We start from the raw sequence: 27,201 nt of genomic DNA, 5'->3' as shown, positions 1-27,201 counted from the left end.
TTGTCTTTATTGGTTATGTCACACACAACAGCAAGTTATTAGCTAATAGGCAATAAAGAGTGCAAATTTTCTGAAGAGTTCTTGTTCTCCTGATTACAAATAATCCCATCTGATATTAATTAGGAGATTAAAAAATAAATAAAAAAGGGGGGGGGGGCACTCTGTCAAGCCGGCCGACTGGGAGCAGGAGAGGCACCGCAGGACATTTCAATTTCCACTGTCCTGAATATTGTTTGATGGCATTCAGTACAAAAAAAAATATGTTTAAATTTCACAGAGTGAAATACAGCGACATGCGACAGAAGAATGCTGTATGAAGAGATGTGGCACTGCACTTTGGCACACATAGGACAAAATACGAGTGTTGGAGCTTAAATAGTGGCAACTATTTATTCACAACCAATGCAAAAGAGTTACATGCTTGCACCTGTTACTGTCCTTCAAAGTAGTCACCAGCATTGTGTAGAACCCGTTTCCAGCAATGTTGGAAGGCGTAGTACACCGTTAGCAGACCCTGTTCTGTTGATGGTGCGAATGGAGCAGTCTAAAGTTATGGTGATTCTCGTGTACGACTTCGATGGTATTATCCTAAAGCATTACGTTCCTCCACAGCAGACCATCAATGCACAGTATTACTGTTCGTCTTTGGAGCATCACCTGCGACTAGCTTTGCGAAAGAGACGGCAACACTTTCTGCACAACCCACCCATCATTTTGCATGACAATGCACGGGCACATACAGCACAAGCTGTGGCTGGTCTGTTCGGCCGATGGGACTCGGAAGTACTGTACCATCCACCATACACCTCGGACTTAAGTCCTTGTCACTTTGATTTGATTCCGAAGATGAAGAAACCACTTCATGGCATTCGCTTCAGTAGTGTTTAAGAGATTCAACAGACAGTAGACCGCTCCATTCACACCATTAGCAGAACAGGCTCTGCTAATGGAGTACTACACCTTCACATTGCTGGCAACGGTTTCTGCACAATGCTGGTGACTACTTTGAAGAACAGTAACAGGTGCAAACATGTAACTCTTTTGCATCGGTTGTGAATAAATAGTTGCTACTGTTTAAGTTCCAACCCTCGTAACATGTCTTGCATTTCCTGGAACACTTACTTTTATGTTTCAAACTTCTCTGAAAGATGTGTGGTACAAGATGAACATATTTTTGAAAATTCAATTTTTTTTAGCATTGACCCGGTTCGCAAATATCGTAGATCCGGGGCTGATGTGCAGAGCAGTCCGAGTTATTGTGGGTAGTCTCCATGTGACGCGTGTTCACGTTTGGTGATTTTGCTGTTTCTCCTTTGTTTACTCTCGCATCAAATGAAAACAAAACGGACATGTCTGGCCGAGAGTTATTAGGTGAATTAAAATACATTCACATAATTACGGAAGGCTGCAATATGTTATTAGTTTCAGATTTTATTTTATTTCCACCATTCTGACAGTCAAGCATTAATTGCCTTGCAGAACAATGAAGTTATTTTTGTCTGTTTGCTAAAGAAATTTGACCTTTATTAACCTTTTCTGCAGAGGTGGTCAATGTATTTGAAACGAAATGTTTATATCCACAGTAGTGGCTAGTTTGAATTGTTCACTGCATTTCAAGTGCACATTTTCATCTTTTAGCAAAAAATGGCTCTGAGCACTATGCGACTTAACTTCTGAGGTCATCAGTCGCCTAGAACTTAGAACTAATTAAACCTAACTAACCTAAGGACATCACACACATCCATGCCCAAGGCAGGATTCGAACCTGCGGCCGTAGCGGTCGCTCGGCTCCAGACCATAGCGCCTAGAACCGCACGGCCACTCCGGCCGGCCGTCTTTTAGCACATATGGATTATGCCATAATAAAGAATCTAACATGATATAATACAGTACTGGTGCTCCAAGAAAATTTACATCCCGAAAACCACACTGAAAAGCATAATATCAGGTTGAAGCTTACTTCATTGGGGATCTGGACATACGAATGTGCACTTTAAGCTGAATTATGCATTTTAGTATGGTTCACGAAATTCCAATGCCCTTGGAGAATCCTCTGATGTCTTGTTTCTTTTACCACATAATGTATTATCTTCTAATGTTTTACACGTACGTACATGCAGGCTTCCTATGTCATGGTGGCTGTGCAAGTGCAATGACACATGTTATCTGTGCTGTCTGGCAACTGCTGAAAGGAACCTGTTTCTAACAGGTTGCGGGAAAATATTGCGAATGGTGCTTTGAAAAGCGTTACTTTCAAAGTAACTTTCCTTTTATGTAAGTTGAACTATATGCGAGAATGTACCATGAATTTCTTAAATCACAGAGCATTTGACTCTCATTTAAAAATCAACTCTTTGATGACGAGCCATTTAGAAGAATTTCAAGTCCTGAAGATCAGACATTTCTTTCATTATTAAAAATTTTACTAGCACATTTGTGTGATGTATCTTAAAGTGTAACACGTGCAAGAAAGATCAATATTATATGCAAAAGCTTATCTTCTCTTGCAGCTTATTAACCTTAGAGACAAATATTATGTGTGAAAGTTTTGCTTTTCTTGTAGCAACAATATGTATGTTAATTTAAACTATTAACTTTCCCTGTTTGTGTGTTCGTGCTGCTTAACAGTGATGTTGCTGTTGACTGACTACATCACATGTCCTATGCTCTGAACATCTGCTGTCATCTGCTGGCAAGATTACGTGACATGACCTATGACTGGCTTACAAAAGCACATCAAAATCTCGACTTTAATGACTGCGATGTGTGGTGGAATTTTAATGTATACTTTCATAATACAAAAATACGCAGGTTACGTGTTACTGCACATCAGAGATATTTCCAAAACGTGTCTTTTTCCCTGAGTGCCAGGAAATCTTATGCCTGTGTATAAAACCATAACCATTCAAAGGATTGACAAGTTTTGCATTTCCGAGGGAAAATACACTGTCACTTAACATGAAAAAAGTGTGTTTTCACCCAGGAGAAAGAGTATTTTTAACTGGGAAATCCGGGCATTTTTTTTCCTTGTCCACGTATACACCCTGCCAGATTATACTCAGGTATGTTAATAGCACTTAGTCAGAAATGAAAAAACGAATTTAAGGAGGGAGGTGGCAAAACAAGGGGGGAAGTAAAACATATCCCAGCTTGCTTCATCACAGGTTGCCCTCTCTCTCTCTCTCTCTCTCTCTCTCTCTCTCTCTCTCTGTCCTAGATCTCTCAAAAGCTTGCTCTCACTCCAGGCCCTGCCCTCCTCGACTTATAAAAGAGGAAGAGGAGGAGGAGGAGGAGGAGGAGGAGGAGGAGGAGAAGAAGAAGAAGAAGAAGAAGAAACATAAGTCCTGAGACAAGGTCCTTCCGATGCCCCCTGCCCCCAGAGGTGCCGACTCCACCCCCCACTCCCCCTCATGCAATCTGAGACAGACTTCTTATTTCCTTGTTGGTGGCAGATAGTGATCTAGGGGTGTGTCTAGTTTTGCTCCATTTGCCACCCATTTGGATCCCACTTTTGTGCTTATTCAATGGAATTGCAAGGTATACCACTGTCACCTTCTGGAGTTGCAATTCCTTATTGCCTTTTGCTCTGCAGCCTCTCCTGGAATTTCGTTTTATTTATGCTCACTCACCAATCCTTCATGGGCTCCATGGTTTGTCAGAACAGCGTCAGCCTTTTGAGGGCTTCCGGTGGCATCTGCACATTGGTCCACACAGATTTTAGCACCTGGCTCCCCCATCTACATCTATATCTAATCCATACTCTGCAAACCACCATGAGGTACATGGCAGAGGGTACTTCCCATTGTACCAGTTATTAGAGTTTGTTCTCATTCCATTCACATATGGAGCGTAGGAAGAATGATCATTTGTGTGCCTTTATGTGTGCTGTAATTCCTCTGATCTTGTCCTCACAATTCCTACATGAGCGATACATAGGGGGTTGGGGGTTGTAGTATGTTCCTAGAGTTGTCATTTAAAGCCAGTTCTGAAACTTTGTTAGTAGGCGCGCACACACACACACACACACACACACACACACACACGTGACCATTCTTGCTGCCCTCCTCTGTATACATTCAATATCCCCTGCTACTTCTATTTGATACGGATCCCACACACTTGAGCAATATTAGAATAGATTGCGCTGGTGATTTGTAATCTATCTTCCTTGTAGACTGATTGCACCTCCCCAGTATTCTACCAATGAACTGAATTCTACCACCTGCTTTACTCACAACTGAGCTTATGTGATCATTCCATTTCATATCGCTACAAAGTACTACAGCCAGTTACTTGTATAAGTTTGGTGATTCCAACGGTGACTGATTGACATTATAGTCATAGAATATTACATTTTTTTCTTTTGTGGAATCCACATTTTTAAAGTTCTGAACATTGAGAGCAAGTTGACAGTCTCTGCACCACTTTGAAATTTTATCAAGATCTGACTGAATATTTAGGCAGCTTCTTTCATATAGTACTTTATTACAGATAATTGCATCATCTGCAAAAAGTCTGAGATTACTATTAATATTGTCTGCATGGTTGTTAATATACAACATGAATAGCAATGTTCCCAACACACTTCCCTGAGGCACACCCAACATTACTTCTACATTTGACGATGACTCTCCATCCAGGATAACATGCTGTGTCCTCCCACTGAAAAGTCCTCAGTCCAGTCACAAATTTCACTTGGTACCCCATATCATTGTACTTTTGACAATAAGTGCAGGTGTGGTACTGAGTCAAATGCTTATCAGAAATCAAGAAATACTGCATCTGCTTGACTTGATCCAAAATTTTCAGCATGTCATGGAGAAAAGCATGAGTGGGATCTCACACGATGGATGATTTTGGAATCCCTGCTGATTGCCATTGTTGGAGCTCAGAATATGTTCTAAGATTCTACAACAAATTGATGTTAATGATATTGGTTGGTAATTTCGTGGATCACTTTACTACCCTTCTTGTAGACGGGTGCTACCTGTTCTTTGTTCCAACTACAAGGCTTGGTTTTTTGTTCGAGGGATCTGCGGTAGGTTATAGTTAGAATAGGGACTAACTAAGCCACCGATTTAATATAGAAATTGCGCTATTCCCCACGTTGTCTCCTGAACATCCCCCCCTTGGTTAGTTCCTCGGCCCTGGATTCATTTGTATCTTTTTCGGGGTCTGAAAGCCTCCATTGCTCCAGTGGTGTTCCATTGTTTGTTCCACCGCTCTTATGGGAGTTTCCTAATGCTGATGTTTTTTACATCAATAGCTCTAAATTTACAAGTCACATAGGATATGCCTTCACATCTTCCATTCACACGGAACACCATCTCTTGCCTGCCATGTGTGGGGTGTTTACTGCAGAACTGATAGCCGTTTATCAGGCCCTCTGCTTTATTATAGACGGTCCTCCTGCATTTGAATTTCGTTATGCACAGTGTACAGGCTCAATGAGTGCCTTGCATGGTGCCCCCCCCCCCCCCCCTGCCCCTCTGTCTCTGCCACCCATGATGTTCTCGCCAAATTCATATTATTGAGGAAAAAGGACTTGTTTCACAAAGTGCCTAGTATCCAGCGCACGTTGGTCTATTGATTATTCGTATGATTTTCAAAAATGTTCAAAAACCAACAGGGATGCATCCCTGCACTTGATGTATCTGCCAGGGGAATCCCCCTCGCATCTAGAAATAAACTTCCCTGCAGACAAAAGGGGATGGGTCTATACAAAAGCCGAACAGGTGAATGCCAATCGCTGTTTGTGTGGTTGACTGGGTTCGCAAATGATCAGCGTTGTTATAATTACTAGCGCATTCCATAGATTCAGACTACCAGAGTGGAAGTAAACGACTAACAGGAATAACAGGCAACAAAGATTACGTATTGCTTTCTCCGTGTATCCAAGAAAATGAAATTTTGACAGAAAATTTTTGGCCAGACCGCGACACTACTAATGGCCAGTTATACAGTCCTCGGCTAGCAGCTGCTAAAGTTCTATTCTGGGACTAGTGTGGAAAATGCCTTGTACGAACAGGTAATAACGCCTAACCGGAGAATAAATGCGGGTTAACTAAACGGTTATTGTGGCAGGGTTAGTGTAGTTGACCAGAGAATAAGTTTTGACACTGGCAGGAATAGTTACAGGATTAGTGATGAAAAGATTATTTGTTAGAACGGGGAAGGAGAAGAAATGGGGACTCTCACAAATTACGGTAGAATATGATGATTCTAGATTTATATAAAAATTTCGTATTACAACTGTTCGATCTCATGGTTCAGAAGCTAGAGAGTATGAATGAAACGTGAAATTATTTCGTAACATAAAACTTTTTGCTTGTAGTAGGCCTAATAGGCATTTGATATTGGTACTTCATGAATTATATTCTGTCGTGTTATAAAAATGACCATTTGTGCCAAAACAATCTTGTTTATTTGGTGTGTGTAACAATTGCTGAAATATTAGGAAGGCCTATTTCATTTTATCTAGCAGACAGTGACAAAATACATGTAATCAGATCGAGGAACCACATCAGTCTTGGGTACTATTTGTATTAACAGCTTTTCTAGTATTAGACAATGACATTTCATTTTTTAATGTAGCAAAATGTTGACGTACTTTGATGAGGTAATAGATTCTTTCCCAGAAAGGAAAGTACGCCATATAAAGCTGTGGCAACATTAGAGAGAAAAAGAAAGCAAAGACTGAAGAATTGAAGAAATTTCTACTGTCTTGCTTGTCTCTTGTCTTTACTCGTATTATGTATCCTATATTTAATTTTATGTCACACAATACAGCAAGTTATTAGCTAATAGGCTGTAAAGACTGAAAATTTTCTGAAGAGCTCTTGTTCTGCCGGCTGCAAATAATCCCATCCAGTATTAATTGCGAGATTTTTTTTTTAAAGAGGGGCAGGATGTCATACTGGCTGACTGGGAGCAGGAGAGGCACCACAGGACATTTTAATTTCCATTGGCTTGAATATAGTTTGATGGCACCCATTACAATTACATGTTTGAATTCCACAGAGCGAAATACAGAGATGTGCAATGGAAGACTGTTGTGTGAAGAGACGTGGCACTGCACTTCGGCTCACTTAAGACCAAATAACATGTCTTACGTTCCCTCGAACATATGTGTTTTATGTATCAGACTCTTCAGAAAGATGTGCGCTACAAAATGATTTTTGAAACGTCGATTTTTTAAATTTTTGGCGTCCTACCTCAAATGCTCTAGGGAGGGGGAGTGCCACTGTCTAATATTGCTGCGGTTTGGAAATATTGTAGATCCGGATCTGAAGCACAGAGCAGTCTGAGTTGTCGTGGGGAAGTGGTAGTCTCCACATGACCCTTGTTTATGTTAAGTGATTTTTCTGTTTCCTCTTCTTTTGTTGCTCTCACACCAAATGAAAACAAAATGGATTTCTGTGGCCAGGAGCTATCAAGTGAATTAAAATACATTCACATAACTACGGAACGGCTTCCGCTTCGTCCCCTACACTCCTCGGAGTATGGGACCTCATCAACATCATCAAAATATGTTATTAGTTTCAGATTTTATTTTGTTTCCATCTCTCTGACAGTCAAGTGTTAATCGCCTTGCAGAACAATGAAGTTATTTTTGTGTATTTTTTAAAAGAAATTTGACTTTTATTAATCTTTTCTGCTGAGCCAGTGGGTCAATATTGGTATAGCATAAGTATTTATAGCTTTTTGTCTTGTTTCTTGCTGTCAATTCTGTTTTCAGTATTTTTGTTAGTCTTTGTCTACATTTTTCTTTTAGTTCTTCTTTAATATTTGTATTATCTATTCCTATTTTTTGTCTGTATCCTAGATATTTATAGGCATCTGTTTTTTCCATCGCTTCTATGCAGTCGCCGTGGTTATCCAATATGTAATCTTCTTGTTTAGTATGTTTTCCTTTGACTATGCTATTTTTCTTACATTTGTCTGTTCCAAAAGCCATATTTACATCATTGCTGAATACTTCTGTTATCTTTAGTAATTGGTTGAGTTGTTGATTTGTTGCTGCCAGTAGTTTTAGATCATCCATGTATAGCAAATGTGTGATTTTGTGTTGGTATGTTCCAGTAATATTGTATCCATAATTTGTATTGTTTAGCATGTTGGATAGTGGGTTCAGAGCAAGGCAGAACCAGAAAGGTCTTAATGAGTCTCCTTGGTATATTCCACGCTTAATCTGTATTGGCTGTGATGTGATATTATTTGAATTTATTTGGATATTAAGTGTGGTTTTCCAATTTTTCATTACTATGTTTAGGAACTGTATCAATTTAGGATCTACTTTGTATATTTCCAATATTTGTTGTAACCATGAGTGCGGTACACTATCTAAAGCTTTTTGGTAATCAATGTATGCGTAGTGTAGCGACCTTTGTTTAGTTTTAGCTTGATATGTCACCTCTGCATCTATTATCAGTTGCTCTTTACATCCTCGTGCTCCTTTGCAACACCCGTTTTGTTCTTCATTTATAATTTTGTTCTGTGTTGTATGTGTCATTAATTTCTGTGTAATGACTGAAGTTAATATTTTGTATATTGTTGGTAGGCATGTTATGGGGCGATATTTTGCTGGGTTTGTTGTGTCTGCTTGATCTGTAGGTTTGAGATAAGTTATTCCATGTGTAAGTGTATCAGGGAATGTGTATGGGTCTGCAATGTAACTGTTAAATAATTTAGTTAGATGTGAATGTGTTGAGGTGAACTTCTTTAGCCAGAAATTTGCTATTTTATCTTTTCCAGGGGCTTTCCAATTGTGCATAGAATTAATTGCTCGGGTGACTTCATGTTGCAAAATTATCACTGCAGGCATTTGTGGTATCATCTTGTATGTGTCTGTTTCTGCTTGTATCCACCGTGCATGTCTGTTATGTTGTACTGGGTTTGACCATATGTTGCTCCAGAAGTGTTCCATGTCTGTTATGTTTGGTGGATTGTCTATTTTAATGTGTGTGTTATCTATTGTCTGATAAAATTTCCTTTGGTTTGTGTTGAATGTTTGGTTTTGCTTCCTTGTATTTTCACTTTTTTTGTATCTTCTAAGTCGTTTGGTCAATGCTTGTAATTTCTGCTTCTTTTCATCTAATTGCTCTATCGCTTCTTGTTGTGAGATTTTACCTAACCTTTTTCGTTTTTTGCCTGATATTTCATTTCTTATAAATTGTGTTAGCTGTCTGATGTCTTTTCTCAGTTTTTCTATTCTGATCTGTAGCCTGTGTTGCCATGCTGGTTTTGTGGGTTTCTTCTGTGTGTTGGTTGGTTCTGATCTCTGCCTAGTGTGTATATTTAGTGTAGTGAGTGCTCCTATATAAACCAGTAGTTGTAACTCTGCCATAGTTGTATTTCATTTATTTTGTTGTGTATGATTGTATTGATAGTTGTAATTGTTGTTTCGACTTGTGGGTTATTTGGTGGTCTATGCAAGAATGGTCTAATGTCTGTATTTGTGTCTTTGTATTCTATATATGTCATCCGAAATTTTTCTTCTATATCTAACATGTGTGTCACTTCGTGTTCTATTTGTGCTTGTTCTGGTGGCTGTCTTAAGCATTCGTTTTCCTCTGATTGTTTAATTGATGCCTGTTGTTCTTGGTTTGTTTGCTCTGGGATGTTTGAGTCCATTACTGTATTTTCTTCTTCTTCTTCTTCTTCTTCTTCTTCTTCTGATTGCACATTATTTTGTTCCAGTATTTGTTGGACTTGTTGTTTGATGTTTTCTAATTCTGACTGGGGTATCCTGTTATTTTTGATTATTACACAAATCTGATTAGCTAGTAATTGTTCTGTTAAAAATTTTAATTCTGGGTATCTGGTAATAAATGTTGTGTATACTTGTGATCTGTATCCAGTTGTGTTGGTTCCTAAGTTTGTTGCTTGGTAATAACAGAACACGAGGTGTTGGTTAACTTCATCTGACCATCTCATCCTCTGTCTTTGTTTTCCTTCTAGGGTGGTTGCCGGAAGCATATCCTGCAAAACACCTCTATTTGGATTTAAATCATTTTCCGTGTGGCTAGCAGTGTCGTTACCATTGTGGACGGGCATAGGGTTCAAGCATCATCCCCGTCCATGACAGCGCTTGTCAGAGGCTTCATTAATTCTGTCCTGAACCAACTAATCACACTAAAAGGGGGGGGTTAGCCCTATTAATGGTTTGTTCTTTCCGTCGCCTTTTACGACTGGCAGAATATAACGGAGGCCTATTCTTTTCCCGGGCCTCCAGGGGATTTATTATTGTTGGTATTATTATTATTATTATTATTATTATTATTATTATTATTATACCTGGCACTATTACTAACATGACTCCTGTTAATTTCTATTACAATCCCTCTGGAATTTTAATTTTAGTTCAAATCATGATAGTTTTAGTATCCTCTCATCCTTTTTTTCTTGAAGCATTTTCTTGCTTTACTGCTGAAATGATATGTTCACACTGTCCAACTGTTATCTCTAATACATACTGATTCTGATGTGGTTCTTTGAGTTGAGTTGTACCTGATCTGCTGATCCTTTTATTTGCATTATTACAGCTCATTTACTTGCGTTACTTAAAAAAGATAAAACAAGCTCTTAATGTTGGAAAGTCAGAAATATTATTGGGTTTTCAGTAAACTTAACCACAAGTATCATTGTTCATATTTAGTGCAACCATTGCAGCGGCACGGTTCCTTTTTTGTCCTTTTACCTGCAACTCGTTGCAGCAGATCGCCGACAGGAAAGCCGAGCAGAAACCTATTGTTCTGCAACTCGCACCAGGCTACATACAACATACCTATTCTGTGAATTGGGAAAAGGTCTTCATTTTAAATGAAAGGTGGAAATACTGGCAAAACTACGGTATATCCTGAAGTCAAGAATTACACCTTCACTGCCAAGCCTATGCTAATTCTAACAGAGTCACGCACAAACCCTTTCACTCACATTAGCAAGTTTATGGTAACGTATTTCCCGAAATCTGAACAGCTGCTAAACATGGATTGCTCTTAAATAAAAATCCTCTCCACTTTATTAAGTTTATCAATGTCTAATGCACTCAAGTTTTTGGTCACCCATCTGCTCAATATGCCACGCAGGAATTACTGTCTTTTCTCATACACAAAATTACTTAAAAAATCCATACTTTATAAAAACACATGGCAATAAATATGCCTTCACTTTAAAACACTTGTGAGGCATGTAGCGCAACTAAAACCAGCAAACTATAACTTTCTTCAGAGCTCATACTACACACGACCATACCATTGAAAGGCTGGGCTCCGACTATTAGACTGCTGTAAGCATTCTCTATCTCCAAGAGAAAAGACACACGAAGAATATTCTGTTCTGATTGGCCAGTTTTCTTTAAGGCCAGTAGAAAAACATTATTCTCCCACATTAGTCCGCACTTTTCTTCACTAACCAATCAACAAATAACACACTTTTGAACTGTACTTTTTCTCGAAATAAATATTTAACATTCTGATATTTTGTTTATACTTTACGTTATCAACTATTTTCATTTGCATTCGAATTAGCTTTCCTTTTACCATAAACTTACTTCACATATTATAATACAATATTCCCGTCGTCTGCATTCACACGGTCTTAAAACTTTCTCACACAGCGTTCATTAGTAGAACAATGATCTATGTATTTACTTTAGACCACATTCACGTGTCATTCACACTGCTAAAAAAAGCATATACAAAACTGTACAAACATAAATAAACAAAAAAGCCTTCAAGAATTAAACAATACAATTCACAAAAACATTCTCTTGACCTGTTTCTTGAATGTCTGTGTCCGCTACTGTACCATATTGTGCTGCAGCATTCATGTCAATTCATTTTTACTTTTTCTATTTCAGGAGCAAGCATCAGCATCTGCTGTTCACAGAAATACAGGAACATCAGCTGATTTACGTGTGGGAACAGCTGTTGCGCTCTCTAGTGTGGCAAAATACTGGGTTCTCACAAATTTATTTCCAAGTCCGCTTTCACAAGTGTACATCCAGCCATCTCGAGTAAGAATGTTGTTCTGTTTTTGTTTTGGTATGCATTGTTATTATTAATCTGAGTTAGTATTCTTGTAGAATGATTTGCTGATTATAAATTGAAAAGAGATTAAAAATCATTTAACTAAACATAATAGTTACTCATTAAATAATGTATCTTCTATAGTAGACAAATAAGATGATAACTGGGGACCTTTCTGATGTTGAATAGGTACAGAAAAAAGAAATGAGAAATGATGAGTGTAAGAGGGAATATATGGTTCTTATTAAAATTGTTTTGGACTAAATTTAAGCAATAAAAATGCTTTATTAAAACAAATTGAAATTATCTAATGGAAGATGAGGTTCGGGAGTAAAGTTCTGGACCAGCATACTGCTATGATATGTCACAAAGCTCCAAAAACAAAACACAAAACACACATAAAAAGTTGTATGTAGTAGTTAAAATGTAGCAAAAGTTTAGGATTCACCAGTGCCTACCTTTTTCCTTTATATCATTTTAAGGAAACAGTAGAAATTCTAAATCTGCGTAACTGGATGACATTTTTAGATACACATCACTATTCCAAGCTGAAAAACCTAAATGTTACTCTTTGTTTAGGTACATGCCATATTGTTAAGACTGTTGTAACCTTGTTTTAGATACTTCCATTTTGAAGTGGGATCGTGAAAATCCTTCTTGATTAAAATAAACTAAAAGAATCTTATTGATCAGCAGCATATGAGGGAAGACGTGTGCAAGCGTACTGGTTTACTGGCTTTACATCCTGTTATAAGCTCTCCCACTCTCTTTGGATATGACACTACGCGATGTGACACTGACACATTATTACCCTTAAATAGATTTAAAAAACAGTAATTTGAATGATTTAATATATATTTTTTAAAGAAAGGTAGATGTCAGCAGATGGTTGTTGTGTGTATTGTCGTCTACAATACATACAGCTCACCGTGGTAACACAACTAATGCATCGCACCAAGTTCAGAGTGAAGCTGAGAATGCGACGTATAGGGAAAATTAGCCACGATGAAAATCTTTTAAATGTTTGTAGGGTCTGTGTCCGGCTGGTGTATGCCACACGGTGATGTTATTATTAGTAGACGAATGACTGAATCATTCTTTGCGTAGCTTGCATGAAAATCCTGCAAGATGCAAATAAAATGACTGGTCCAACTGCCTCAGGGACACACAGCGTAAGACGCAGTGAAATTTAACAACCGGTCATTAATGTCCTCTAACAATGTGCCATTAATGCCTCTGTTCCAGCCACAATCCTCTGGTAATGTATCATACAAATTAAAAATAATATAAAAGTGACATGGTTTTTTTTGGAAATAAAAAAAGGCAGAATAAATGTAATCTTCATACTACATAAGAAACCCTAATTATCATTTACGTAATAATCTTTACAGTGAGCACAGCAGAATGGTGTTCGTACCGTATGAGAGTCAGACAACGAAAAACAAAACTGCAAGAGATAACAAAACATCTGAAGTATAAAAATACCAAATGAATGAAATAGTCCAACAATTAGCTATGATGTTTTAGGAGTCAGTACACTCCTGTAAATGCATAAATTTTAAAGTAAGAGCAGGGGGGCATTGTTTACAGAGTCACTTCACAAACAGTTCATATATACAAAATGGGAAGAAATAAAAAGTAATAATGCAGCACATTGGTTGACACTGGACTTGCATTAGAGAGTAACAGGTTTGAAATCGTCCAACCATTGAAATTTAGGATTTCTATGATTTCCTTAAAACTGTTAATGTGAATTGTTGGATGGTTCCTTTGTAACAGACATGGCCAGCTTGTAGTTCCAACCCCCCCCCACCCCCCCCTTCCCGATTCTTTCCCTTCCAAGTTTGTACTCTGTCATCAGTAGTTCTGAGTTGTTACCTGTGCTCCTAAATTAATTGAAGTAATTGTCTGATAATACTCTCAATTGTCAGCACCTACCTTGTTTTGGAACTTGAATTATTACATTCGTCTTGAAGTCCAAGACCATTTCTCCTGTCTCCTATATCTTACACACCAGAAGGAATGTCATGGCTGGTTCTCACAAGGATCTCAGTAATGCCGAGGGAATGTTGTCTTCTCCAAGGGCCTTGTCTCAACTTAGGTCTCTCATGCCTTTGTCAAATTCTTCTCTCAGTAATCTTGCCATCATTTACTTCCTCTTCCATTTGTACATGGACAAAAACAAATCAAACCACCAAAAAATAATCACTGTAGAGTGATGAAATTTCAGAAACACATTTTTCTGGGTAACATATTTAAGTGATGAACATTCCAAGATCATAGGTTATTGTAAGTGTGAAATAAGCCATTGCAAACGTGAATTACTGGTACATTAATAACCAGTGCAACCACCAGGACTTCGAATGTAAATGTGCATGCTATGTGTTGTATAGGTGCCGGATGTCAGTTTGTGGGATGGGGTTCCATGCCTGTTGCACTTGGTGAGTCAATACAGGGATGGTTAATGCTTTTTGTGGATGAAGCTGGAGTTGTTGTCTGATGATGTCCAATATGTGCTCAACAGGCAAGCCAGTTCAACATGTGGCCACTCTGTAGGTTACAACAGCAGTATGTGGGTGAGCGTTATCCTGTTGCCTCCAGTGAATTATCACTTGACACCACAGAAGTCGCAAATGGTGGCGGTTTGGAGTCACTGGATTGCACACTATAGTGTGTCTGGCTCAGAGCTGTCCCTGAAGTAACCAATTTTTAACAGCTCGTTGTGACAATGTGGTGCCATCTGCAGTTCAAATTGCTGATGCAGATGCAGTATGATGTACCGCACCTATACACTGGAAATGGTGGTCTTCCCTCTCGGTTGTGCGATGTGGCCATCCAGAGCCAGTCTTCTTGCAACTGTACATTCCCATAACTGCTGCTGCCAGCAATCGTCTACAGTGTCTACATTCCTGCCAAGCCTTTCTGCAGTATTGCAGGAGGAACATCCAGGTTCTCTTAACCCTCGTTCAAGCTCGGTGAGGTGTTGATAATGGCGTCTTTGTTGTCTTAAAAGCATTCTTGACTAACATCAACTTATCACGTCCTCAAAGGTATTTAAAGTAAAGCTGATTTGCATCCTGATAGTAGTGCTATTAGCGCTACTCTTATGCGACTGGCACATTGAATAGACATCACTTTTCAGATGTAGAAACATGCCTACCAACTTTCGTTTATGTTGTACATCTCCTTGGTGCTCTGATTTTTTCCTGGCAGTGTATAATATTGCCTTTAAGTTCATTTTGCGTGTACAGCCTTTCGACGTATTCTATCTGCTTTTCAACTTTTCTTTCTTTGCTTACTACTGGCTTGCCATCTGGGGTCATTATATTCCTACATCTGATTCTTTTGTCTTCGAATATCTCTCTTAATTTTCCCATAGGCAGCAGGTATCTTTCCCTAGCGGCTCATGCTTGTACAGCCTTGCAGTTTTATACCTTCTTTGTCAGTTTATCTTCCAGTCAACCTCATTTCTAATCAGCTGCATTCCCTATTTGGCATCATCATTTGCTGCATTGTTACATTTACTCCTTTTACTGATTAAATTCTTTATCTTGTGTGTTATCCAAGGATTTGTTCTGAGATTTGAATTTTTAACCATTGATCCTCTGCTGCCTCTGTTATTTATTTCATTTTTCAAACTATCTATGTATCTTCTACTATATCCTTCTCCCCCATTTCAGTTAGTTGCTGCCCAGTTCTCCATTTGAAACTATCGACACCCTCTGCTTCTTTCAATGGATCCAGGTCCTATCTCCTTAATTTCCTACCTTTCTTCAATTTCATCAGTTTAAATCTGCAGTTAATAATCACTTAATTACAGTCAGAGTCCACATTCACTCCTAGAAATGTTTTGCAGTTTAAAATCTGATTTTGATACCTCTGTCAATACATCTACATCTACTTCCACATCCACACTCCAGAAGTCATTGTTGATGTACGGCAAAGGATACCACATGCCACGACTAATCATTTCCTTTCTTCTTCCAATCAGAAATTGAGCAAGGAGAAAACGAATGTTGATAAGCCTCCATATGAGCCCTAATTTCTGTCATATAGTGGCAGTAGAATCAATCTGCAGTGAGCCTCAAGTGCTGGTTCTATAAATTTCTGTAATAGTACTTGTCAAAAAGAGCATCGTCTTCCCTCCAGGGATTACCATTTAAATCTAGCAGTCTGCCTCTGAATCGCTTCGGTGTCTTCCTTTAATCCAGCCAGGTGGCGATCGCAAATACTCTAACAGTACCCAAGAAATGTGTTGCTTTAGCATTATCTGAGTTGCACAGTCTATCTGAATTCTTTCAGTTTCTGCAGGTCTTGTTCATGTATGTGGCCTTATTTTGATGACTCTTTGCAGTGCATTTATTTAATAAATGTGTACACAATATATTTAATAATTAGATTATACATTTTGATATGTGTATATACACTGATCAGCCAGGGCATTATGACCACTTACCTAGTAGCCGGTATGTCCACCTTTGCCACCGATAACAGCGACGAGGAGTTGACGAGTGGTGAGGCTTAGGTAGGTCAGGGAGGTGCCGCCACATCTGCACGCAGAAGTCACCTAATTCCTGTAGATTCCGTGGAGGGGTCAAGAGCTCTGACACCACGTTCGGTGAGTTGGGACGCCAACACGTAAATTTGAACTCGCCACTGTGTTTCTCGAACCACTCCATCACATTGCTGGTCTTGTGACATGGTGCATTATCTTGCTGAAAAATGCCACTGCCGTCAGGAAACATGATCATCGTGAAGGGGTGTACATGGTCTGCAACCAGTGTACAATATTCCTCGGCCATCAAAGTCTCTTGTTTGCCACATGTTGAAGACACTCATCACAGGACTCCTCGAACACCCAACAAGTCGAGCAGTTTCTGAAATCCTCATGCCAAGCCTCCGGACCATCACAACGTGCTCTTGGTCGAACTCAGATAGATTGCGCGCCTTCTCCATTCTTTACACGGCTGGCATGCTGACTGATGTGACAAGCAGTCATTCCTCACAAGGTGGCGCTGCTGTCGCTTGGATGGGGTTATATCAATAGTGGGTCAATGGTCGCAATGTATATATTTGATAAACCATATCAAAAAGTGTAATCTAATTCCTAACTGAAGTAAAAACTAACATCAACAGCTTCCAGAATGAATCTTTCAATTGGCAGTGAATTGTCGTATGTTGTGAATTGTACTGAAGAACCGACCATCACAGCTTTAGTCGGTATGTTGTGAAGCGTACTGAAGCAGTTACCTTCACAGCTTTAGTCCTGTCAGGAGCTCTCTCTTTTACTTTCCTCACTTCACGTACTGTACTGGACTATCACTCCTGGTCGAAAGTGTATTACGAAGAATCAACTTGGTGACAGCCTAGGGGTTTGTTTCCAGAATTAATATTTCACTCAGCAGTGAACTGTGAAATTTCGTGACATATTAAAGCTGTGTGCCAGACCAGAATTCAAACTCAAAACCTTGCCTTTCTCTGGCAGTGCTCATAGCAGCTGAATTATACAGACAGATAAGAGCAGTGTCCACAAATGTCAAGGTTTTGGGTTCAAATCCTTGTCTGGTGTACATTTTTAATCTGTAAGGGAGTTTCATAACATCACTCCATGACGGAGCATGAGATTCATTCTGGAAAGAAAATACCAGTTGAAGTGTTTAGCTGGATACAAATAAATTTTGTTTAACACGGTATGAGCAAATTTAGAAGGAAAGGATCTACTTTTTGTTGGAAACGAGATTTGGAAATTGCCTTTACCAAATTATCATCATCATCAAGATCATGTAAGGTAATTAAATTGTGTGTGTGTGTGTGTGTGTGTGTGTGTGTGTGTGTGTGTGTGTGTGTGCACGCGCGCTATTACGTGTAAAATTAATTCTGCACTACTATTCTGGATTTTGACTCATTGAATTTATCAGGTATAATGTTCTTGATGGCTTATGAGGCTACAGTCTTTCCTATAGGGGAGTGATTTTTCTCATGTAACAGCTGTAGTCTATATGTATGCCTAATGAAGCATTTTTGTAATTTGCTGTGGTTCCTTTTAGTTTTATATTTTCTACTGATCTTTCCTACCTACACATTCATTGTAAATTATTCATTTGTTTTGATTTGATTTTGGCAGCAGGCTTGTGAGAACGGAAAGAACTCACAGGAAAGTGTTGCCCAGCAGACTTGTGTCAATGGCCAATCGGGTATTGGAGCGGCGACAGACACAATGGCATTAGTGCCTCATCACACAGAGCAGCAGCCCCAACAGCAGGTAGGAGCTTTACACTTTGTTTTAACTGGACTAATGTTATAATAGCATAGGCAGTGACTAATGTTACAAGTGTAGTTATACATAGGCAACAGATAAAAATTTCATCCTGCAGTGAAGGTGACAAATGAATCTATGATTATAATGATTAAATGCACAAAGAGAATATTAAGCATGTCAAACGTTAAATGACCGAAAAAAATTAAAACAAAACAAAAAGTGTGGTAGATGATCGAAAGTATCTTGTTCTCTGCATTTAGAACGGAGTTTGAGTGACTAAATATGTGACTTTTCAGGCAAACTGTAATTGTATGGCATTTATTGAGAAGGGATGATAGAGTATAGTGACTGTGAATGTCAGTCAAGAATCTGCTTTGGCTGGCAAACTATGTTTCATTTGTTGACTTACATACAGATTAAGTCTTGTTATTTATTTTAGTTGCAATTAGTGCTTTGTTGTAAAAACGTGTTGCTGTCATATCTTTTATTGCACCATTGACATGCAGTAATTTTTTTTTACACACACACACACACACACACACACACACACACACACACAGCAGTATTGGATGATTTTCTTCCATTTTACCTGTTGGTTGGGAAATCAGTGATAATTGTCTTAAATTCCATTAATACATCCACAAGAAGTCAACATTGCCTACTTGAGAGGCAGTAAAGTAGCAGTAATATTGAAATATAATATGGGCAAATAAAAAGTCTGCTCACCAAGCAGCATCAGGAGAAGACACACAAAAGCTGTGGAAACGCACGAGCTGTAGAAGCCTCTTTTTGGCAGAAGGGTTGAAGAGAAAGGAAGAGGGGCAAAGGAAAATGATGGGTGAGGTGGGAATAGTTATGGAAAAGTCATACAGAATTCTGGTTCAGAGGAGACTTACTTTACATGACAAGAAGGAAAGATTGATTGTCAATGACTGCACCGGACACAATTTGAAGACCTCAGAACTTAACTCTAAGGGTCCAAACCTTGTGACAGTCCTTGGTTAAGACTTGCCCAGTGCACCTTCCTACTGCCAACTCCAGCAGCCCTGTAACTTTCAGAACTATACTGTGAAATGAAAAGTGTTGTGTACCAACTGTTATGTAAACAGTATTCGGCCTTCTGCATTACTACAGCTATCACCATGTTATCTGTTTGGATGAAAGGGCATAGACAGTTGTGTACTGGAAACACAAACACACTATATTCTGTTACAGTGTATGTTCTACAACATGACAGTCTTGACCCTGATGTCTGTTTCACTACACATACCATCTGGATTCTCCCTCCTGCTACTAGTTTCTCAAAGCTCAGCAGGTGGGAACTGGCTGTAGAATGTGTGCTTGGTTCTTGCCACCCACTTGGCCAAAATTTTTGTTTATTTCTGTGGTCTCAGCTCTTCTTTTCAGCAACCATTCCTTTTCTTTGTCCCCATTCACTTTTCAATTTTTTTTTCTTCCCTCCCCCTCTGACCTGTCTGTTTTTCCCCACTCCTCCTCCCATCTACCTATAATACACTTAGCTTTCCACTCTTAATGAATCTTTCAAAGTTTATTTATTTTTCTTTTTTTTTTTCAGTATTCTCAGTTTTGTTTATTACCTTACCTCCCACCTTCAATTTCTAAGGTTTTCAAATTGCATCCGGTGCATTCATCGATAATTGGTTTTTCCTTCTCATCCCGCCAAATAAGGCTCCCCTGACCCGGGATCCTCACAAGTCCTTTTCCATGATCCCTCTTCATTTCCCTTCAACCCTTTTGCCAGAAGAAAGAGCCTTGGCTCAGAGGTCTCGTGCATTTCCACTCCTTTTATGTCTTTTCTTCTGTTGTTGCTTGATGAGTAGATTTTTCTATCCATCCATTATTATATTTTCAAACCTTGATTATTTTCATTGATAAGTTAGAAGTATTGGTTATATTTTACTGTATTATAACAGTGTAGTTATTAAAGGGTGTATATGCTTCGGGACAGCTGGGAAATCTGAGATTAACCTGGATTTTTTTTTTTTATCCAGGAGAAAACCGGGGAAAACCCGGGAATTTTCTAGAATTGTGGGAATTTTTAATTGTTTTAGTCTCCAGTTAAATTTTTGTGATTTTGACTGGTAAGAAAATGTGACAAAGACTTCAGGACGAAGACTATGGAATACTCCATAACAGCAAACTGCTTCCGATGAGTGTGACGTTACAACATTAAGTTCATTTTGAGTAGTTACAAGTGGGTTCGTGTGCATGTGGAGTTGAGTTGGGTGTGAGCAGTACCTTTTCCCGCTTATGGCTGCTTCTAGTGTGGCTGCAGCAGTAGCAAGAAACAGTCATGCTACACAGAAAAATTTTTCTGGGGTACCCAAACTGCCAGATTTGCCCATGCGCAGAACAATCTGGGTTTTAATGGGGAAGAGGATAGTGACCCATGTTTATGTTTAGTGATTTTACTGTTTCCTGATGTCCTATTTCCTCTTCATCTACAGTTCACACGTCAAATGAAAGCAAAATGTATTTCTGTGGACGGGAGCTATCAAGTAAATTAAAATATGTGCACATAGTTACAGAAGGCTGTTATTAATTTCAGTTTTCTGATTTGATTTGATTTGATTTGATTTCCATGTTTTTGTCAGTGAAGCATTAATCCCCCTGCACATCAATGAAGTTATTTTCATCGGTTTGCAAAGTAAATATCGCCTTTATTAATCTTTTCCGCAAATGCAGTCAGTTGATAGGAAACGAAGTATTGCATTCCACACTATTGGCTAGTTGCAACTGTTCAGTTAATTTTGAGTGCAGATTTTCATCTTCTGGCACATTTGGCATTATGCCGTAATTAAGAATGAAACCTAAGTCAATACACTACTTGTAACCCAAGAAAATTGGCATCCCAAAATAATTGTGAATCTGGACATATCAATGTGTCCCTTAAATTGAATTATGCATTTGCTACGGTTTACAAAATTCCTGTGCTCTTGGTGTATCCTCTGATGTCCTATTTATTTTAAGACGTCATGTAAGATCTCTTAATGCTATATGTGTACGAACGTATGGGCTTCCTACGTTACTGTAACTGTCCACGCACAGTATCACCTGTTTTCTAGTGCTCTCTGGCAGCTGCTGAAACGAACCCATGTCTAAGAGGTCACAGAAAAATATTGCGAATGGTTCTTCGAAAAGCATTATTTTCAAAGAAAATTTTCTTTTACGCTAGGTGAACTATGTTAGGTGTGAGAATATGCAATGAATTTCTTAAATTCCAGAGTGTTTGACTCCCATTTAAAATTAAAACTTTCAAGACCAGCCACTTAGAATAATTTCCAACCCAGAATACCAGACATTAATGTCATTGTTTAAAATTTTACTGGCACATTTGTGTGATGTATCTTAAGGTGTAAGACACACTAAAAAGACCAATGTTATCTGTGAAAGCTTAACTTTTCTTGTAGCTACACTATGTCCATTAATTTAAACCATTAACTTTTCCTATTTGTGCTTTCACACTAAATCTACATCTACATCCATACTCCGCAAGCCACCTGACTGTGTGTGGCGGAGGGTACCTTGAGTACCTCTATTGGTTCTCCCTTCTATTCCAGTCTCGTATTGTTCGTGGAAAGAAGGATTGTTGGTATGCCTCTGTGTGGGCTCTAATCTCTCTGATTTTATCCCCATGGTCTCTTCGCGAGATATACGTAGGAGTGAGCAATATACTGCTTGACTCCTCGGTGAAGGTATGTTCTCGAAACTTCAACAAAATCCCGTACCGAGCTACTGAGCATCTCTTCTGCAGGGTCTTCCACTGGAGTTTATCTATCATTTCCGTAACGCTTTTGCGATTACTAAATGATCTTGTAACGAAGTGCGCTGCTCTCCGTTGGATCTTCTCTATCTCTTCTATCAACCCTATCTGGTACGGATCCCACACTGCTGAGCAGTATTCAAGCAGTGGGCGAACAAGCATACTGTAACCTACTTCCTTTGTTTTCGGATTGCATTTCCTTAGGATTCTTCCAATGAATCTCAGTCTGGCATCTGCTTTGCCGACGATCAACTTTATATGATCATTCCATTTTAAATCACTCCTAATGCGTACTCCCAGATAATTTCTGGAATTAACTGCTTCCAGTTGCTGACCTGCTATATTGTAGCTAAATGATAAGGGATCTTTCTTTCTATGTATTCGCAGCACATTACACTTGTCTACATTGAGATTCAATTGCTATTCCCTGCACCATGCGTCAATTCGCTGCAGATCCTCCTGCATTTCAGTACAATTTTCCATTGTTATAACCTCTCGATACACCACAGCATCATCTGCAGAAAGCCTCAGTGAACTTCCAGTGTCATCCACAAGGTCATTTATGTATATTGTGAATAGCAACGGTCCTATGACACTCCCTTGCGGCACACCTGAAATCGCTCTTACTTCGGAAGACTTCTCTCCAGTGAGAATGACATGCTGCGTTCTGTTATCTATGAACTCTTCAATCCAATCACACAATTGGTCTGATAGTCCATATGCTCTTACTTTGTTCATTAAACGACTGTTGGGAACTGTGTCGAACGCCTTTCGGAAGTCAAGAAACACGGCATCTACCTGTGAACCCATGTCTATGGCCCTCTTGAGTCTCGTGGACAAATAGCGTGAGCTGGGTTTCACACAACCATCTTTTTCTAAACCCATGCTGATTCCTACAGATTAGATTTCTAGTCTCCAGAAAAGTCATTATACTCGAACATAATACGTGTTCCAAAATTCTACAACTGATCGACGTTAGAGATATAGGTCTACAGTTCTGCACATCTGTTCGATGTCCCTTCTTGAAAACGGGTATGACCTGTGAACGTTTTCCAATCCTTTGGAACGCTACGCTCTTCTAGAGACCTATGGTACACCGCTGCAAGAAGGGGGGCAACTTCCTTCGAGTGCTCTGTGTAAAATCAAACTGGTATCCCATCAGGTCCAGCGACCTTTCCTCTTTTGAGCGATTTTAATTGTTTCTCTATCCCTGTGTCGTCTATTTCGATATCTACCATTTTGTCATCTGTGCGACAATCTAGAAAAGGAACTACAGTGCAGTCTTCCTCTGTGAAACAGCTTTGGAAAAAGACATTTAGTATTTTGGCCTTTAGTCTGTCATCCTCTGTTTCAGTACCATTTTGGTCACAGAGTGTCTGGACATTTTGTTTTGATCCACCTACCGCTTTGACATAAGACCAAAATTTCTTAGGATTTTCTGCCAAGTCATTACATAGATCTTTACTTTCGAATTCATTGAAAGCCTCTCGCATAGCCCTCCTTACACTACATTTCGCTTCTCGTAATTTTTGTTTGTCTGCAAGGCTTTGGCTATGTTTATGTTTGCTGTGAAGTTCCTTTTGCTTCCGCAGCAGTTTCCTAACTCGGTTGTTGTACCACAGTGGCTCTTTTCCATCTCTTACGATCTTGCTTGGCACATACTCATGTAACGCGTATTGTACGATGGTTTTGAACTTTGTCCACTGATCCTCAACACTATCTGTACTTGAGACAAAACTTTTGTGTTGAGCCGTCAGGTACTCTGTAACCTGCTTTTTGTCACTTTTGCTAAACAGAAAAATCTTCCTACCTTTTTTAATATTTCTATTTACAGCTGAAATCATTGCTGCAGTAACCACTTTATGATCGCTGATTCCCTGTTCTGCGTTAACTGTTCCAAATAGTTCGGGTCTGTTTGTCACCAGAAGGTCTAATATGGTATCGCCACGAGTCGGTTCTCTGTTTAACTGCTCAAGGTAGTTTTCAGATAAAGCACTTAAAAAAATTTCACTGGATTCTTTGTCACTGCCAGCCGTTATGAATGTTTGAGTCTCCCACTCTATATCTGGCAAATCTCCACCCAGAACTATAACATGGTGGGGAAGTCTACTTGAAATATTTTCCAAATTATCCTTCATGTGCTCAGCTACAACAGCTGCTGAGCCAGGGGGCCTATAGAGACATCCAATTACCACGTCTGAGCCTGCTTTAACCACGACCTTCACCCAAATTATTTCACATTTCGGATCTCCGTCAATTTCCTTCGATACTATTGCACTTCTTATCGCTATAAATACGCCTCCCCCTTCACTGTCCAGCCTGTCTCTGCGGTATACATTCCAATCTGAGTTTAGGATTTCATTACTGTTTACGTCTGGTTTCAGCCAACTTTCTGTCCCTAGTACTATATGTGCATTGTGACCGTTTATTAATGAGAGCAGTTCTGGGACCTTTCTACAGACGCTCCTGCAGTTTACTATTAGCACATTAATACTGTTATTCCCTGTTGCATTTTGCCTACTCCTACCTCGCCGCATCTCAGGAGGCGTCTTGTCGGGCCAAAACTCTGTCGGATCATTTTTTGCAAACTTTTATACATCAATACGTTACATTGAGTGATTAATTGAATAAAAAGTTGTTTTGAAAATTTTCAGTTTATTAGAACAAAAACTACAGACCGTCCCATTTTTGAGACATTGGCCAAATGCGCTATCCAAATTCACAACCTTATTCTCCATGCATAATATTGTAAGGAACAACACAAACAATAAATAAAGAATGTTTTAATATTATTGACTGTCTATTCAGTATGAAATGAAGCTAAACATTTATCGTGTACACCAACATTGCACCTATCACAAATTTTTGTTTTTTTTTTTCTTGCGGTAAGCACGTCACTTCTGTGGTTTACTTGGCACAATGAAATGATTTCATGGATCTAGTCGTACATCTGTGCTCACCCGTCCTCCCATCAGTTTGCTTCCTTGTGGTCCTCTGCGTTTTGGTACTGATCCTGTTTTCTTTGATAGGTAAAACGTCACTATTCTCCGTCGGACATCCAAAAGTGAGAGCTTCTCATTAGAGTTAGCAATTTGGTATGCACGACCTGTGTTTACTACCCAGATATCTATCATCTGTGTGCATAATGGCCACCACCATTTCTTTGACCTTATCCTCGTCGTATAAAGTGATATCTGCTTGTCTAGTAGATCTACGCCACCCATATGGGCATTGTATTCTTCAATGAGATGTGGAATTGTAACAGATACTTGCTTTTTCTTTGCCTGTGAGTATCTTTTAGCAGAACTCAGAGGAGTAATAGTACTGTAATTTGTCGCTACACATACTGGTTTGTTGTCACTCCATTTCACAACCAGAACTTCGTTCTATTTGTCAAACATGTAGTCATAGAATCCTCGTTCCTTTTCTTTTGCCATTCTTTTTGAGTCAATCAAAGGACATGCATTAGTTCGATCTCTCTTATTGTTCCTGTAGCTTTCATTTTACTCTTTCCGAGTGTGATCAGTGTGTCAACACTGGTGAAAAAGTTGTCAAAGAAAAGCTTATAAATCGGATACCCTGATTCTGGAAACATTCTGGTTAGTTCATTTATTACCCTTGCACCTAAAGGCTCCTGTTTGTTGTCAGTCTTGCCACAGTATGGCAAAAAATTATAAAGAAAGCCATTGGAACTTGTAAGACACCAAATTTTATATCCAAATTTGATAGGCTTTCCCCTCAGAAACATTTTAGCTGAATGTTTGCCATAATAACGAACCATCATTTCATCAATTGAGAGTTCTAAATGAAATACGCCAAATTTACCAAATTCCTTTTTCAGCATTTCAAAGAACAACCTCAGTTTGTACATCTTGTCGTTTGTCTATTTTGGAGTTGTCATTGAGATGAATGAATCTCTTTATTTCCTGAAACCTATTTCATGACATGGAGTTGAAGACTAAAGGAACACCGACATCAGGAGCCTGTTCCCAGTACATATTCTCATGGGGAAGCTTATGATAACCACTCAGAAGTAGTATGCCAATAAATGATTTTAGTTCTTCTTTGGTTAGCAGAAAATTTATTTTGTTATGTTGGCAAGCATAGATTTCGCATTGTTCAATAATAGTATCCATTTGTTTCTCAGAAAGAAAAAAATCCTCAAACACCTGGGGCACTGTCTTATTTGCTAGACATTCCACAACATAATGTTCGTTGCTCTTCCCTGGTTCACTAGTGTCTGTGTACATTGGCTGACATTTATACCACTTACATTTATATCTTTTTTGTAGATAACATACCACTTTCTGCTCCATCTCCTAATGCTTTCCTTCTTTTGGCTTCTAGAGGTACAACTGTAGCATTAGCTTCGTCTTGGCTGGTTATGAGCTCTAAAGTACTGGCTACATCTTGTACAACAGACTCATTGTTCAGTACATTTTCGTCAATGTCTTCTTCATCTGTTATTACATCTGCATCGGGTGGAATAATCGCTAATTCTACATCATCATCTTCATCGTCACTCTCTTGATGGTTCTCTAGTTCTGCTAGAATTTCTTCAAGTGTAAGTCCACGCAGCATGTTTTTATCCTGTTGGAATCGTAAAATTCGAATAGAATATGAAAAAAAAAGCAGATATAAAGAACGTAAAATGCAATTCTTCTTTGTATTATACATGTATACAAGAATAGGGCACATCAGCAATAAATGATAGTGTAACATGCCATTATCCGATTATTGGGATGCATAAATTATATCGGTATTGCACTTACTTGAAAAAATCTGAAGTATACTTAATCTTACACGGACATCCATATGTTCATAACAGACACGCCCACACAACTAAATCACAGCTCATTGTCATCCAGGAACTACCAGCAAACATACAGTGCTGCCAAGTGCGAGAACAAAAAATCGGCAATTTTATAATTTTCCTGACGTGAAGTACTTAGCAAAAAGTTATTTATTTTACATTTACAGGCATTATAGCAGTTAGTTGAACCTACAGGTGCAACAATGAAGGCTAAAAGCTCCATTGCTTACGTAGAAATAAGTAAAATATGCGTGTCCCAAAAAAGGGACAATGGCCAGTAATGGGTTAACAGCGATGTTGCTGTTTGCTTACTACA

General features: G+C 38.9%; 1 protein-coding gene across 1 annotated transcript in view; it reads left to right on the top strand.

The window, feature by feature from the left end:
- LOC124595700 (zinc finger protein with KRAB and SCAN domains 7-like) overlaps positions 1 to 27,201 on the top strand; it is a 207,970-nt gene that overhangs the window by 34,959 nt on the left and 145,810 nt on the right. Inside the window, exons 5-6 of the mRNA XM_047134560.1 lie at positions 11,861 to 12,016; positions 18,154 to 18,291. Of these exons, the coding sequence (XP_046990516.1) occupies positions 11,861 to 12,016; positions 18,154 to 18,291 (294 nt within the window). The remainder of the gene's footprint in view (positions 1 to 11,860; positions 12,017 to 18,153; positions 18,292 to 27,201) is intronic.

This window comes from Schistocerca americana, chromosome 2 (genome assembly GCF_021461395.2).
Source record: "Schistocerca americana isolate TAMUIC-IGC-003095 chromosome 2, iqSchAmer2.1, whole genome shotgun sequence".
Lineage (NCBI taxonomy): Eukaryota > Metazoa > Arthropoda > Insecta > Orthoptera > Acrididae > Schistocerca > Schistocerca americana.
The sequence above is the reverse complement of the archived record's forward strand: the minus strand, read 5'-3'. Positions and strand labels throughout refer to the sequence as shown.